General features: G+C 38.7%; 1 protein-coding gene across 1 annotated transcript in view; it reads right to left on the bottom strand.

Moving 5' to 3' along the window:
- The window catches only part of LOC120528790 (meiosis 1 associated protein), a 131,513-nt gene that overhangs the window by 18,835 nt on the left and 95,125 nt on the right, over nucleotides 1-17,553 (bottom strand). Inside the window, exons 4-6 of the mRNA XM_039752918.1 lie at nucleotides 13,069-13,225; nucleotides 4,859-5,000; nucleotides 3,019-3,225 (exon numbers count right to left, since the gene is read on the bottom strand). Of these exons, the coding sequence (XP_039608852.1) occupies nucleotides 3,019-3,225; nucleotides 4,859-5,000; nucleotides 13,069-13,225 (506 nt within the window). The remainder of the gene's footprint in view (nucleotides 1-3,018; nucleotides 3,226-4,858; nucleotides 5,001-13,068; nucleotides 13,226-17,553) is intronic.

Below are 17,553 nucleotides of genomic sequence, written 5' to 3'. Positions count from 1 at the left end.
CATCACACTACCACCACCATATTTTACTGTTGGTATGATGTTCTTTTTCTAAAATGTTGTGTTCCTTTTACGCCAGATGTAACGGACATTTGCCTTCCAAAAAGTTCAACTTTTGTCTCATCAGTCCACAAGGTATTTTCCCAAAAGTCTTGGCAATCATTGAGATGTTTCTTAGCAAAATCGAGACAAGCCCTAATGTTCTTTTTGCTTAACAGTGGTTTGCGTCTTGGAAATCTGCCATGCAGGCCGTTTTTGCCCAGTCTCTTTCTTATGGTGGAGTCCTGAACACTGACTTTAATTGAGGCAAGTGAGGCCTGCAGTTCTTTAGACGTTGTCCCGCGGTCTTTTGTGACCTCTCGGATGAGTTGTCTATGCGCTCTTGGGGTATATTGGTTGGCCGGCCACTCCTGGGAAGGTTCACCACTGTTCCATGTTTTTGCCATTTGTGGATAATGGCTCTCACTGTAGTTCGCTGGAGTCCCAAAGCTTTAGAAATGGCTTTATAACCTTTACCAGACTGATAGATCTCAATTACTTCTGTTCTCATTTGTTCCTGAATTTCTTTGGATCTTGGCATGATGTCTAGCTTTTGAGGTGCTTTTGGTCTACTTCTCTGTGTCAGGCAGCTCCTATTTAAGTGATTTCTTGATTGAAACAGGTGTGGCAGTAATCAGGCCTGGGGGTGGCTACAGAAATTGAACTCAGGTGTGATACACCACAGTTAGGTTATTTTTTAACAAGGGGGCAATTACTTTTTCACACAGGGCCATGTAGGTTTGGATTTTTTTCTCCCTAAATAATAAAACCATCATTTAAAAACTGCATTTTGTGTTTACTTGTGTTATATTTGACTAATGGTTAAATGTGTTTGATGATCAGAAACATTTTGTGTGACAAACATCCAAAAGAATAAGAAATCAGGAAGGGGGCAAATAGTTTTTCACACCACTGTACATAACCATGATAAGTATCATTCTCATTCAGTCACTGGAGAGAGAGAACAGAATGTGGAAAGAATGACACAAACCCAAGGACCTGGCAGTCCAAGTACATTCTGAAGCATGTGCTGCAGAATGCAATTTTTATTATAAGAAAAAAAATGAAACAAACATATCAAATTGGATACAATTTCAAATTCCTATAAAGAACTCCCCATTCCCCAACAACCGCAAACCCACATAGTCCTGTGATAGAAAATTAAGAAATGGATTGAGAGAGTGAGAGAAATAAAATCACCAGGCCACAGCTAACCAGTCTCACAGTTGAGCTGCACCTGGATATACTGTAAAAGCGTTCTTGTATTTCATCAAAACTAGTGTTAACTGAAAATTCTCTCAACTTTTATTTATTAGAAATATTGAGCTGGTTTGAGTAAATGTGTTGGGAAACCACCTAACTACTAAAATAGAATAAGTGTGTGTCTCTGGCACCAGCAATGAAAGGCTGCTCAAAACTGAGGAAGACAGCAATCCAGCACCAAAGTAATACAGTATTTTACTTCACTACTTTACTAATACATTATTCTAACATCAGGATAAATAAATACCTATTAGGCCAGTATGGTGGCGCAGTGGGTAGCGCTGCCGCCTCACAGTTAGGAGACCCGGGTTCGCATCCCGGGTCCTCCCTGCGTGGAGTTTGCATGATCTCCCGTGTCTGCGTGGGTTTCTTCTGGGTACTCCGGTTTCCTCCCACTGTCCAAAGACATGCAGGTTAGGTGCATTGGCGATCCTAAATTGTCCCTAGTGTGTGTTCCCTGCGGTGGGCTGGCGCCCTGCCCAGGGTTTGTTTCGTGCCCTGTGTTGGCTGGGATTGGCTCCAGCAGAACCCCCATGACCCTGTTTTTAGGATATAGCGGGTTGGATAATGGATGGATAAATACCTATTAAATATATAACATTAGTGATTGCCACTGAAAATAAGATGCCATGACAGTTTCAACAGTCCACACTGACCAGCCTGCATTTGCATAATCCTGCATTTTTTTTATTTTTTAATTATTTACCAATTTAGTTTTTTTTTTAATGTAAGTTAGTTGTACTTTCATGGGCGGCACGGTGGCGCAGTGGTAGCGCTGCTGCCTCGCAGTTAGGAGACCCGGGTTTGCTTCCCGGGTCCTCCCTGCGTGGAGTTTGCATGTTCTCTGGGTTGGCACCCTGCCCAGGATTGGTTCCTGCCTTGTGCCCTGTGTTGGCTGGGATTGGCTCCAACAGACCCCCGTGACCCTGTATTCGGATTCAGCGGGTTAGAAAATGGATGGATGGATGGATATTTGTACTTTCACTTGAGTATTCTTTGTAAGCCTACCTCTTCACTGCTTTTACTTGAGTAATTTAAATACCAGATACCACTACAAAAGGTAGATTTTTGTCTACTTCTACTTGAGTAAATGTCACACATACTTTTCTCTGCCTCTGTCTTCGACACAATGTTTTGTTTTTTTTTAAACATTGGTGGCCCATTCTTGATATTCTTGTGACATGAAACCCATCAGGATTGCTTTTGCTGATAACGTAATTGACAGTGTGCCAGGCATTATACCATTCTAGGCTGAAAGCTACTTAAAACCTGCCTAATGCACATTCACTTTCTGAATTACAGAAACACACATAAATCCTTGATGAGTACCTATTTTGCTTTAAATATAACTTTCAGCACATACTATAAAAGCATAATACAGTACAATATCACAAACTGAGCAAATCAATTACATGGAGTTTGCATGTGCACCAAATAAAAGATAATTCAGCATTCAATAAGGTAATATTTGATAGGCTTAGTGTTAAAGTACACAATAGTGTGCTCCAGCAATATGCAGGATGTACTTCTTGGGTGCAATATGATTTGATGCTACAGTATTATTAATTATAGTAGTTTATTGTATTCGTAATGGAGTGCAGTAAGCTGTGTCCATGTCAGTAGGAATGTTAAAGGATAGATGCGATGCTAGTGACTGAAAATACACAAAATCTGGAAAGATCCTTTCATATTAATAAGAATTACAGTAATATACTGTACCTGTATCTTGCTTAGGATATGCTCTGGTGGATTCTGCTCAACCACAGGCAGATGACATGGAAGAATCAACTCCCGAACAGCAATAGGCTTCATCAGTAAAGTAAGAGAGGTGGAAGGTTGCAGAATGTAGTAAGTAGAAACTGGCCCATTCCAGCTTTGAACCATGCCCTGAGTATCACAACGAGCTAAAAGGAGCCAGTCTTGCATCTTCAAAGCACAAATAAATATTTTCATTATAACATCAAGAATTTGCAAATTATAGTTAAATGCTAAACAACATAGGTATAACATTCAAACGTTTTATAATTAAAAACACATTATGACTATAAGCAAGCAATTCTGCTTATTTCATTCTTGGACAACACTTGTTCTGAGATATTATAAGATGGAACATGAAATCCCTGCCATGAAATGGATAGATTAGAAAGTTCCCAATCAGTGAAGATGAGAAGTTCTCGAGTGCCAAGGCTGTGGGAGTGTACGAGATCCAGCTGAAAGCCACTGTATATAATCGCTTTACTACAGTTAACGGTTCTCTCTGATGTTGCATTGTTGTGATCAATTCCATTGGTCTGGCAGACTGAGGCTATGGCTCAAATATTCAGCCCCCAAGCACAGCCAAAGCCAAAGTTTTGAATTCAAAGGGAGCAATATGAATTCTACACTGTACATGAAACAACATATCAAGCACTTTGTCTTTACATGAATATCTGAAGGGTTATGTAATTCTTATAATACTGTGTACAAATTTTTGAACACCTAGGAAAATGTTTATGACTAAGGAATGTTGTGGAAGACACTGCATTTTATTCTTCTTTTTTTGTTACATGCCAAGACATGTGGTGTCTATCATCCATTTTGTAAATTTCAAGAACAGCATATCCAGGTGCAGGCAAGTTTGGGGAGTATCCAGTTTAGGCATCTTTGCTGCATCTAAATAATGTTGTCTTTGTATTTTCATCTGCCACTGATTACCAATGAAGAATGCAGTAGAATCAGTATTTTAAAAATGCTGATTGTCTACAAATACCCTGTTCTTGGCAGGCAGCATCAATTAAAACAGCCATACTTTACCCTCCATAATTAAAGGAGGAATTTGACCATTGCAGACACCATTACGTTACAGCATCTCCTGCTGTAGAGTGACTGGGACCAGTTAAGCTTAAGGTGGAATTTAATAAATCAAATAATACTGTTGTGGTCTTATGGAGAGGTTTGTAAATAGCTAAGCTGTTACACTTTGACAGATATAAAATCAGAATTTTGTATCAACATGTCTATAGTCAGTGACCAATAGAATGGCAGTCAGACTTTAAAGATGACATGTTCAAGCTGGCATGCAAACATTTGAGAAAACTGGGCAATATGAAGGTACAAAATGCAGTGGAAGTCACAAAAAGTTGCCTGTATCTGACAAACTTAAAAGTAACGTCTTTAATAGAAGTAAGGAAATCCATGAAGGTCTTTTAACAGCTTCTGCCAATGTCATCTATTATGTTAATTGCAAAATTTCTTCTATGCATCTTAGGCATTCAAAAGACACCACAAATGAAGAATTACTATTTGGTGTGTCTGATATCTGCAGAGCTTTTTTTTCTCTCTACTGGACTACAATAAATATCATGGCAACTAAGAGGACATAATGTACTGTATGAACAGCATATTAAAGCCTAACTTGACCATACCTGTATATACAAAATGTTTTCAGGGTCGATTAAATAATCAAAAGAATTATAGTTTAAACAAATAAGGCAATTAGAAGTTAAATTAAGTCTTATCTGGGACAATGCTGGTAAAAATAAGTTTCACAATGTTTACTATTTAGGTTGTTCTCTCTTACCCTCATAATGTAGGAGAGCGCATGAAAGTTTTGCTGGTTTAACTCCAGCTCTTCCCAGTCCAGCTGCCAGCAGTTTGTGGGTCTGATGACAACAGGAAGTCCAAAAAACACAGACTCACACACCCCTTCTAATTTCACTGCTCTGTAACAAATAATTCTTTATATCAGGAAATGTTTATAATAAGAGAAGAGATCGATGATATGTTTTTATTATTTAAGCTTCTACATTAGGGGTGTCCAACTCCAATCCCTAGAGGGATACCATGGTTGCAGGTTTTCATCCCTGCCACTTTCTTTATGAGTGACCAATGTGTGCCATCAATTTACTTATTTTCCCTTCATTGTAAATTACACATTTTTTTAAGACTTAATCCTCTGAGTTAATTTTTTTTTCTTAAATAGCAGCTAAACAAAAATGAGATGTGAATTGAGACAACAGATGACCAGCTAAGTGAGAGTCTCAAACTCCATTCAATTTCACTACAACAAGTTTCTTTATTAGAAGCCAGTTCTTGTTGTCAATTAAACCCATTTTTAAATACCATGGCTTATTGGTGCTCTCATTACATTACTAAGAACCTTACCTTTCTTTATTTTTAGATATTGCATGATGGACACGTTAGCTGGTCATTTTGCTTCTCACTATAATCTGGCTGTTAATTAAAGAATATTAAATAAAAAAGAAAACATTGAGGGGTCAGAGTCTTAAACAGCAAGTCAATTACAATCAAGGCAAAAATTAGTTAATTAGCAGCAAAAAAACTTATCACTAATTAAGAAAATAGTTTGAAAAAAACATTCAGCCTTGGTAGCCCTCAACCCTCCAGGAATGGAGTTAATCACCCCTACTCTACATCAACAATTTGTTTACAAGTTGTAATATTATTTTATTCCTTTCATTTATCACCATTGATCTAAACTGAACAGGAGCAAGATGTGATGGGCCAAGTCTTCACTTGCCAAATGTATTTTAGCTACATCAATGAAAACATAATACAGAGTTTGTAATGGCAATTATCAGGAGAAAGGGAACTCATCAAAAAGATGCTTGTTGGGGCCACAGAACAATATAGGCAAATCTAGTGTCTATCAGATAATTTGTAATGCACATGTTTTAAAAAGCTCATAGTGTAGTAGTAGCTTCTGACAATCTTATTTAAAAGAAAGCTTGTCTGAAATTACCTGATGTTTCTAGAACAAATCTTGAATAGGCACAAATTAAACTACTCAAAAAAATTAAGTGAACACTTTGAAAACGCATCAGATCTCAATGGGGAAAAAATCCTGATGCATATCTACAGTATATGGGCAATGTGTTACGAACGAAAGGATGCCACATCGTTTAATGGAAATGAAAATTATCAACCTACAGAGGACTGAATTCAAAGACACCCCGAAAATCAAAGTGAAAAAATGATGCAGCACGCTAGTCCATTTTGATGAAATTTCATTGCAGCAACTCAAAATCGGACTCAATACTTTGTATGACCCCTACGTGCTTGTATGCCTGCCCGAAAATGTCATAATGAGACAACAGATGGTGTTCTGGGGGATCTCCTCCCAGATCTGGCCCAGGGCATCACTGAGCTCCTGGACAGTCTGAGGTGCAACCTGGTAGAGTCGGATGGACCGAAACATAATGTCCCAGAGGTGTTCTATCGGATTTAGGTTGGGCGAGTGTGGGGACCAGTAAATGGTATCAATTCCTTCCGGTCATGCTGAATGATGTTACAGGCAGCATAACTTTCTCTACGGCTTCTCCAGACCCTTTCACGTCTGTCACATGTGCTCAGGGTGAACCTGCTCTCATCTGTGAAAAGCACAGGGCGCGAATGGTGGACCTGCCAATTCTGGTATTCTATGGCAAATGCCAATTGAGCTCCACAGTGCCAGGCAGTAAGCACAGGGCCCATTAGAGGACATCGGGCCCTCAAGCTACCCAAATGTAGTCTGTTTCTGATTGTTTGGTCAGAGACATTCACACCTGTGGCTGCTGGAGGTCATTTTGTAGGGCTCTGGCAGTGCTCATCCTCTCCTCCTTGCCCAAAGGAGCAGATAACGGTCCTGCTGATGGGTTAAGGACCTTCTATGGCACTGTCCAGCTCTTCTGGAGTAACTGCCTGTCTCCTGGAATCTCCTCCATGCCCTTGAGACTGTGCTGGGAGACACAGCAAACCTTCTGGCAATGACTCGTACTGATGTGCCATCGTGGAGAAGTTGGACAATCTGTGCAACCACTGTAGGGTCCAGGTATCACCTCATGCTACCAGTAGCCAAATGCAAAACTAGTGAAAAAACAGATGAGGAGGGAAAAATGTAAGAGGCCTCCACCAGTTAAACCATTTCTGTTTTGAGGGGTCTTCTCATTGTTGGCCCTCTAGAGCACGTGTTTTTAATTTTATTAACACCTAAGTAGATGAAGCTGATTAACAACCCCTTCTGCTACTTAACTGACCAGGGGCCTCAGGTATAACGCCGTGCGTAGAATTCACGCTATAACATGGCGTACAGACAAAAGCAGAAATGTGCTTATGCACAAAAAAAATCCAGATGCATAAATCTGTGCGTATGCCAACTTCCACATTCTTCCGTTACATAAATCCCAGTCAGCGTGAAAAGTAACGCACGTGCACGCGCCTGTTGTCCCGCCCCAACTCCTCCCAGAATTACGCCTCTTTGAATATGTAAATCAATATAAATAGCCCTTAAGCTCAGCCTTCTGTGAAAAGGCAATGGCAAAAGCAACAGGGAAAATAGAAGAATTTCAGCGAATACCAAGTGGAGGCAAAGAAAAATGTACTATTTGTTGGTTTAAACAGTGGTATGAACAACAAAAGGAAGTTGATCGAGTGACACAGCGTGTCAGAAAAACCCGTAAGCTCACGTTCACAAAGTCACACAGTGCCGAAACAAAAAAGAAGTTGTCAGATATCAAAGTCGCCGTGAAAAGGCGAGTCGTAGCCCACTGCCTGAGTGTCATATGAAAATTTATTAGGGTACAGAGAAAAAAAAATAGGCACACAGTGGGGAAAAAAGCACGAAATGTCAACTTTAATCTCTAAATTTCCATTTTAATCACATAGTTTATTTTGTGATTAAAGTAGAACATCATAAACTTAATCGTTTAATTTACTAGTTTCTCAATCCCATCGTAACTAAAGTAACACGTTAAATGCTTTGTTTTGTATTTGTTTTTCTATGTGCTCTATGTGTGTGAATCGCAACAGTGCATCCAGAAAGTATTGACAATGCATCACTTTTTCCACATTTTGTTATGTTACAGCTTTATTCCAAAATGGATTAAATTCATTTTTTTCCTCAGAATTCTACACACAACACCCCATAATGACAACGTGAAAAAAGTTTACTTGAGGTTTTTGCAAATTTATTAAAAATAAAAAAACTGACAAATCACATGTACATAAATATTCACAGTGTTTGCTCAATACTTTGTCGATGCACCTTTGGCAGTAATTACAGCCTCAAGTCTTTTTGAATATGATGCCACAAACTTGGCACACCTATCCTTGGGCAGTTTCGTCCATTCCTCTTTGCAGCACCTCTCAAGCTCTATCAGGTTGGATGGGAAGCGTCGGTGCACAGCCATTTTAAGATCTCTCCAGAGATGTTCAATCGGATTCAAGTCTGGGCTCTGGCTGGGCCACTCAAGGACATTCACAGAGTTGTCCTGAAGCCACTCCTTTGATATCTTGGCTGTGTGCTTAGGGTCGTTGTCCTGCTGAAAGATGACCCGTCGCCCCAGTCAAGGTCAAGAGCGCTCTGGAGCAGGTTTTCATCCAGGATGTTTCTGTACATTTCTGCAGTTATCTTTTCCTTTATCCCGACTAGTCTCCCAGTTCCTGCAGCTGAAAAACATCACCATAGCATGATGCTGTCACCACCATGCTTCACTGTAGGGATGGTATTGGCTTGGTGATGAGCGATGCCTGGTTTCCTCCAAACGTGACGCCTGGCATTCACACCAAAGAGTTCAATCTTTGTCTCATCAGACCAGAGAATTTTGTTTCTCATGTTCTGAGAGTCCTTCAGGTGCCTTTTGGCAAACTCCAGGCGGGCTGCCATGTGCCTTTTACTAAGGAGTGGCTTCTGTCTGGACACTCTACCATACAGGCCTGATTGGTGGATTGCTGCAGAGATGGTTGTCCTTCTGGAAGGTTCTCCTCTCTCCACAGAGGACCTCTGGAGCTATGACAGAGTGACCATCGGGTTCTTGGTCACCTCCTTGACTAAGGCCCTTCTCCCCCAGTCGCTTAGTTTAGATGGCCGGCCAGCTCTAGGAAGAGTCCTGATGGTTTCGAACTTCCTCCACTTATGGATGATGGAGGCCACTGTGCTCATTGGGACCTTCAAAGCAGCAGAAATTTTTCTGTAACCTTCCCAGATTTGGGCCTCGAGACAATCCTGTCTCAGAGGTTTACAGACAATTCCTTTGACTTCATGCTTGGTTTGTGCTCTGACATGAACTGTCAACTGTGGGACCTTATGTATGTGTGTGCCTTTCTAAATCATGTCCAATCAACTGAATTTACCACAGGTGGACTCCAATTAAGCTGCAGAAACATCTCAAGGATGATCAGGGGAAACAGGATGCACCTGAGCTTAATTTTGAGCTTCATGGCAAAGGCTGTGAATACTTATGTGCATGTGCTTTCTCAATTTTTTAATTTTTAATAAATTTGCAAAAATCTCAAGTAAACTTTTTTCATGTTGTCATTATGGGGTGTTGTGTGTAGAATCCTGAGGAAAAAAATGAATTTAATAAATTTTGGAATAAGGCTGTAACATAACAAAATGTGGAAAAAGTGATGCGCTGTGAATACTTTCTGGATGCATTGTACTTGCTTCCGAGCTTTCTCTTCCTCCTAAAGGACACAGAATCAATTACATTCGTGATATTACAGCTCTCTGAATATTTAAAATACTGAGATGTATACGTGATATCATTTTCATGATGATAGGAGTTAAAGCATGTTATTAAACATGGGAACACGGTGGCGATTGTTCATGTCTCACATAAGATGCTTGCTGCGCCATATGCTACCTTCGATGAAATACTTTATTGTAGCAGTACTGTCTCTTTCAAACGTACTAATCTACAATTCCTGTCCTTACTTTTCTTTCTCCAAATACCCAATCGCCACATAATCAGCTCTGTAACAGACGTTAAGCCATCTGTAAGCTTAAAATGCAGATTCTTCAAAACTTTTAAGAAACATCGAAATATCTTTGTATGTTTTTAATTATTCTATCCATCTATCCTTCCAGTGTCGCGTCAGCAAGAATACAGCGTGAGGCAGGAACAATCTGTGAACGGAGCGCCAGCAGCTCGCTAGCGCTGCGACACCGTGTAGTTAAAGTTAGTTTTATCTGTATAATATAATAAACATATTTTGCTGCATTTCACCTTAAAAATTATATCGTCATCATATGTAAATACACGCTTTATAAAGTGGCTCAGGTTGTGCAATATTATAACTGTAGTGCAAGTTCACAGTGAAGTGATTGTACTAAAAAGTACAAACAGTTCTACAAGAGCACTTGATGGACTGATTGAATGCATTTAGAGTTCTTGGGATGAAACCGTTTCTGAACTGCGAGGTCAGTAAAGGTAATTCTCTGAAGCGTTTGTCATACAAGAGCAGTTCAATAGACAGCATGGCTGAGGCAGCGTGTGCTTGATGCTGTATACCAATTATCCTCTTTCCGATCAGCTGCTGTACAGCTGTGATTCACACTCGGATACAGTGATATAAATACTCCGAGTGGTGCAGTGAGAGTAATATAGAAAAAGATGATCCGATGTGGGATTTGAGGTGCAGTGAGAGTAACAACGCTAAAGCAGTTATGGTATTTAGAATAGTTTGACCATTCTGTGGACCATTATATTGTTACAGGTTAATTACAGTCAGATGCATTAAACTAATAAATAATATGCGGTTAATTTCAGTGTATTTATAAAGCCACGTCAGGGATGTGGATCTAAAAAAGAAAGGATTACCACACAGAAATAGTAGCACTGCTTTGACGTTGGGTGCCACCAGTCTGTAAAACCGAGCAGAGAACTTGCGTACGACAAGGGTATGAGCTAATGTGGAAATGTGCGTGGCTTTATGCCAAGTTTAGGTTTTATACATCGCAATTTGAACGTGGAAACGTTCTTACGCAACATTTTTGTGGATATGCACCATTTATACATGAGGCCACAGATCAATATCCCAAACATTTCAATGACTTGATGCTTTACTCTGATTAAAAAGTGTTTAATTTTTTTGAGCAGTATATATAATCTAACTCTTTAAAATTCTGTAATCTATACTCACCCTCTATTCCATTTTTGTTTTGGTAAAGCATGGTGGTAACAGGCCATGCATGTTTCTCTCTTTCCAAACTGTTTCTTGTTTTTAAGAATAATTTTCACAAGAACAGTCATTCAGCCCAATATAGCTAATCAGTCGTTTTCACCTTTTGCAAAATAGCATCCAGTTTCAAATTCTGAAGATCCCCAAAATACTATTATCTATCACTCTACTTTTTAAATTTATACCACATATCTGTGGCTTTCTAAGTGCAGAGGAATTTGCGTAAAATTTACAGTTGGCCAGCTTCCATTTGTGCCTCAACATTCTTATTGAAAAACTCATTTTTAAATAACAGCTGGAATCCACTGTACAAATGCATTTCATAATTGAATTCCTTATTCATGCCCCTCTTAATCTCTGTTTGTTTAAAGGATAAATTCTATATTTTTAAAGTTATTTTATTCACAATCAAGGTTTACATTAGTTTTCCATGGCAAACTGCATTCTAAATTGAAGCTTTTTTTTTTTTTTTACAAATTTTAAAAAGTAAAATGGCAGTGTATACAGTTTAAAATTGAGTTAAAAGGGTTTTATTCACTTGTCCATTAAAAGGAGACCGTAGTGGGTGGAGATTTTCAATAAACAAGGAAGTAAAATAGTACAAAACCTGGCCTATGTGTCAATGAAAATACACTGCTGCAATTTCTCTTGACTACTTATGACAATTTGAAACATTTACTTGCCGCACCGTAATTTTAAAAAAGATAAAATAACCAAGTGATAAATAATTGGTTGGAATGAAAACTTGTAGCCACTGTGGTTCTCCAGGACCAACATTGCCCACCCCTGGTAGTCCATCCTTATTGATTGCATAACATGCTGGTATATGGCACCTACTCAACTCAAAATTGTAAAGAACTTAAGACTGCACGCGTCACAGAGAATTAATAATAATAAGTGATACAGATATCGGGGAAAATAAGTATTGAACGCATCAACGTGTTTCTCAGTAAATATATTTATAATGGGGCTACTGAAATGAAATTTCAATAGCTCATCTCCTGTTTGAATTAGCCTCATATTCAAATCCTCATATACATTCCCAAGACCCACCTCCGTTTTGATTTTGCCTATCTTTCTAAATAGCATGTGCTCATTTATACTATACTCATCCCCTACTATTTTAATTATGTTTCCATTACTGCTGTAAAATCATATTTATGTACAGCTACATACAGTATATCACCAATTAATTAGTTAAATTTTTATTACTTCTAGTGTTATGGCAAGAAAATTTTAACATCTAAACAATTGTGTTACTTCATATTTTTATTGATATTACAATTTGTTCTCTCTCATGTATTCAATAGCTTGCCTTTCCTAAACTTAGCTGGTCACCATTTCCTAGTTTAAACAAACCTTAACAGACCTGATGAACTACCAGAAGCTCTAAGGTCAGCACAGAGTTAAGTTCCCTGCAATCTGACAATTTATACTTGTTTTCCAGTAATACTCAGCATCTCTCCTCTGCACATGTCCAAGTCAGAGAGGCGTGATTGTGCTGGTTTGGACATGTGAAGAGGAGAGATACTGAGTATATTGGGAGAAGGATGCTAAGGATAGAGTTGCCAGGGAAGAGAAAAAGAGGAAGGCCTAAGAGAAGGTTTATGGATGTGGTGAGAAAGTACATGCAGGTGATGGGTGTAACAGAACAAAATGCAGAGGACAGAAAGGTATGGCAGAAGATGATCCGCTGTGGCGACCCCTAACGGAAGCAGCCGAAAGAAGAAGATACCAGTTGTCCAGTAATCTGGCAAATGACTTAAAATTCTACATTTTGAAGGAGTTGAGAAAACAGCATTCCTTACAATACTGGGCAACAACACTTACTTGATGATTCTGAGCTGTGTAACAGACTGCCTTAACAAATATCCTTTATTAGACTGATAGATATTTCCTATTCGCTCGGTTCTTAAAGTAAAGTCTGTGGCTTCTTGTAGCAGACTTGGGCTCAAAAGTCGCTCTTGAATGTCACATTTCAGACATGCTGTAACAAAAAAATCCAATAGGATGAACATTTCCCAATGAAGAAACACAGTAAATGTTTCAAAATTACACCTACAGTAAATCTTAACAATAATCTGACACTATAATGTGTATTTTTTATCCTGATTCAGCTTATATCATACATAACTATTTTTTTTTACCAGGTTAACAGAAGCTCAGTATCTACCAATTCAAAGTTATGGCATATATTAAGAACACAATTTTCCATTGCAAATAATGTGAAGTATTTTTTATAAATTAAATAAAAAAACAAAAAAACAAAACTATACATTCTTGTTGCTCTTTAAAATGTTACCTATGTGGTATCGGTCCAAACATGAAAACAAAGGCTGAAAACTTACCCAGTATGTCCATTTTTAAAAGAAGAAGGTTCTTGGGTATTGGACAACAAAGAATTGAAATGCAGTATATTCATGTAAATTTCAGAAAAAAATATTCCGCATATGAATTTGTGAGATTATGTAATGTTAGCAGAAGTCCAACTGTACCCAGTACTTCACTGTCCATCTTTGAACCCAAAGGGCATACATCGAAACATCAGAACAGTCTTAAAACTTATCAAACATATTCATTTCTCAAAAAAAAGAATGTTCTCAAGTATTGATCAACCTGGAGATTGCACAAATGCTGTAAAAAGTATTTGCATCATTGTCAGTGGAAAGTTTTTCTGCGTTTCTCAAAGAGGCCGGGCAGTGCTCTTTGAATCATTAACCTGTCTCTCTCCACAGCAATCTTTCATCCCTAGCGGCATGGTTTCCTGCAGCTTTAGAATTCTGCAATTGTTATGATGAGAGTTTCCAGTGATTAGGTAAAATTTTTTTTATTCAAACGTCAAACTTATTTTTACATTCACATAATACAATGAATTTCTTATAATCTAGTCTGCTCAAAATAGTGACAGTAATGCAGTACCAACAAAAGATGCACACAAAATACAGCATTCATAGAATGCAACATGTTGTAATGAGCACAGAGTCAGAAGTGGCAGGTGAACCATCTAATTGTTCCCACCCACATTTAGGTAAAACTCACAAATGGTTGTCTCCAGACGTATATATTGTATATCTATCCCTGAAAAAGTAGGCACTACCAGACAATTTGTATTTGTACATGAAGCAAGATATTACACTGATGGTAAAGAGATACAATCAATATAAGCTATAGTCCTCAGCTCTTAAGAACACCAACTTATCTCAAAAATAACTTTAAGGAATATCTGAATTTAGCATCCATATTTACTTTATTCATTGATAATAATCCAGTTATTAATGTCCTCAGTACTGCAGTACAGAATGGTGTAGATTACTGCCAAGTTGAAGAGTTGTTCATTTTTCACTCTGATATAAATGAATTGCCAAAATAACTTGAATGTGTTTGCTAATACCTTCATTAACTGCCATCCTTTAGGAAATAACTGTTTTGTATAGTTTTTTTATTCTGTTTTCTGCTGTTTTTTATTCTGTTTTTTAAACTGTCAACCATGGTTTGAAATTCAGCTATCATTTAAAAATCTTGCATGGTGCTTTCATTAGTCACACTTTTATCCCATTATGGATTGAGATGAAAAATAAAAATACATAATTTATGTGTATTTCAAAAGCATGATGACTGGCTTAACTAGTTCTGGAGTAAAACCACTTATTTTGTTACGTTGTAGAGAGACACTTGTGAGGTTAGCATCCAGTCCAATGATGCCTGCCTTGCACCTAGTGCAGCCAGTATAGACATCAACTCATAACAATCTTGAACTGGTTAAATTGGTTATTAAACAAATTGATGAACGGATGCAAAACTGTAGCCATGTTCATAAATATCAGAGGATGAATGCAAAGCCTATGTTCATTTATTAGGGCTGTACTGTATATAGTGTTGTATTAACCTCACACACCACCAAGTAACTCTTCAGATACCTCATGCTGAGAACCAACTGCTGTAGATTTTAAAACCATAAGTGTACCTTTTGAATTTCTGGGTATAGACTACCAATATCTTGTCACAAATAAAGTGGCTATTAATAAATTCTGGTCCTTTTAGATAACTTCACGTCTTATATTAAAACATTAGAACAATATCGATGAGAACAGGCCATTCAGCCAAACAAAGCTTACCAGTTCCATCCACTTAATTCTTCCAAAATACTGTAACATCAAGTCCAGTTTTTAAAGTCCCTAAAGTCCAACTGTCTACCACATTACTTGATAAATTATTAAATGTGCTTATAGTTCTATGTGACGAAAAACCTAATGTTTGTGCGAAATGTACCCTTAGCAACTTTCCAACTGTGTCCCGTGTCCCTGATAAACTCACTTTAAAATAACATCCACTGTACTAGTTTCCTTCAAAACATTTCAGTTATGTCTCCTCTTAATCTCCTTTTGTTTAAACTGAAAAGGCTCAGCTCATTAAATCTTTCCTCATAACTCATCTCCTGTAGATTTAGAAGCAACCAAGTCGCTATTCTCTGAAATATATACATATACAGTATATCCATCTCTCTCTCTCTCTTTCAGATGGCTGGGGGCCTACCCAGCCAGGACACCTCTATGCATTGAAAGGACAGGGGGAGAAAGCTTATTCAGGGCATTACCTCCCCTTGGAGCACTAGATGACAGCCTCCTTGGATTGCAGTGGTGCCTCGGACTATCACAAGGCTCCATGGGAGTTGGGAGTTTGGCACAGCCCTGTTAGGTTCCGTGGGCGCCACCAGGGTGTGCTGCAGGTACTGCTGAGCCCTTTGTTCCAGCATTTCCGCCACACCAGGAAGTGCTGCAGGAAGGAGATCACTGGATACCTGGTGCACTTCAGCCAGCGGCCACTACTCCAGGAGCCACAGTCAGTAAGAAGGGACACGAAGGAGGATTTGGGCAGAGAGAAAGAGAAAGGAAAAGAAGGAAATACAGTGGAACCTTCGGTTTACGAGTAACTTGGTTTACGAGTGTTTTGCAAGACGAGCAAAAATTTTTAATAAATTTTGACTTGATAAACGAGCGATGTCTTGCAATACGAGCAGTATGGATTCACTTTGTCTGCTGAGCATCATGTGATCACAACCGAGCTGATGGTTCTTCTCTCTCTCTCTTTATCTCGCTCGCTTGCCCAGCACCTCTCTCTCTCCTTATCTTGCTTGCTTGCCCGCCCAGCCCGTCTCTCTGTTTACAGTGCGTCTCTCTCTCTCTCTCCTTATCCGCTTGCTCACCCAGCGTCTCTCTGTTTACAGCACGTCTCTCTCTCTCTCCTTATCTCGCTCGCCCAGCGGTCTCTCTGTTTACTACAGCATTGTGACTGTGTGTGTGTGCGCTGTGAAGTGCGAGTCCCCATCTTGCTTCCCAAAACACGAAGCTGAGTCTCAGTACTTTAACACTAGTTTTATTCAGCTTGAAACAGCAACAGCGCTGTTATTTATTGCAGCGGGATCTTTATAATGTTCCTTGTATAACCCATTGACGACAGAAACATAGCATGTCTGCGATCTTTTTGGATGCGCTTATACGGCGAACTGCTACAGCGCTGGGAGACTGCGATTGCTTTGGGACACTCTTCCGTGTCTTCCTGTTGGGTGGAATCCCACATGAGTTTAGAAACTCACACCAGCCATGATTCTTTTTAAAGGTAAAGTGCAGGTTAATTTGTATTATGTATTTTACTTTATATTTTGTCTTAATCATTTTATATGAATAGTTTTGGGTTGTGGAACGAATCATCTGAGTTTCCATTATTTCTTATGGGGAAATCTGCTTTGATATACGAGTGTTTTGGATTGCGAGCATGTTTCCGGAGCAAATTATGCTCGCAAACCGAGGTTCCACTGTAAGTGTTTTGTGCTGTATTTTGGTGCTATGAACTATACTGCGCAGGAGTAAATCTGAGGAATGCATTTTCCCAAGGAAAAAAAAATAAAAATGCGTGCTGAACTTGTGTCCTCCATCTGTCCATGTTCGGTTTGTTTTCACTTGTAAGGGCGGCTCTTTGGACCTCACATTGAAAGTTCATAGTTTCAGCCTCCAAAAGCAAATTCCACACTTGGAATCAATTCCAGACCTTTTACCTGCTTAATAGACAATGAAATAATGAGGGACCTACTCACACCTGGCTATGGAATAGTTTGTCAGTCAAATGTCCAACTATTTTTGACTGGAACTGGGGGGCTATGCAGAAAAATAATAATAATAATAATATATTTTATTTATTTGTAGGCGCCTTTCTAAACACTCAACACTAAACACACCGAACAATAGACAAAACACAGATTATAAACAAAAGTAAAATACAAAAGTTAAAATCAGATAGAGCAATTGTAATCAAAGAGAA

Source organism: Polypterus senegalus, chromosome 4 (assembly GCF_016835505.1).
Source record: "Polypterus senegalus isolate Bchr_013 chromosome 4, ASM1683550v1, whole genome shotgun sequence".
NCBI lineage: Eukaryota > Metazoa > Chordata > Cladistia > Polypteriformes > Polypteridae > Polypterus > Polypterus senegalus.
This window is presented reverse-complemented; position numbering and strand designations above follow the sequence as displayed.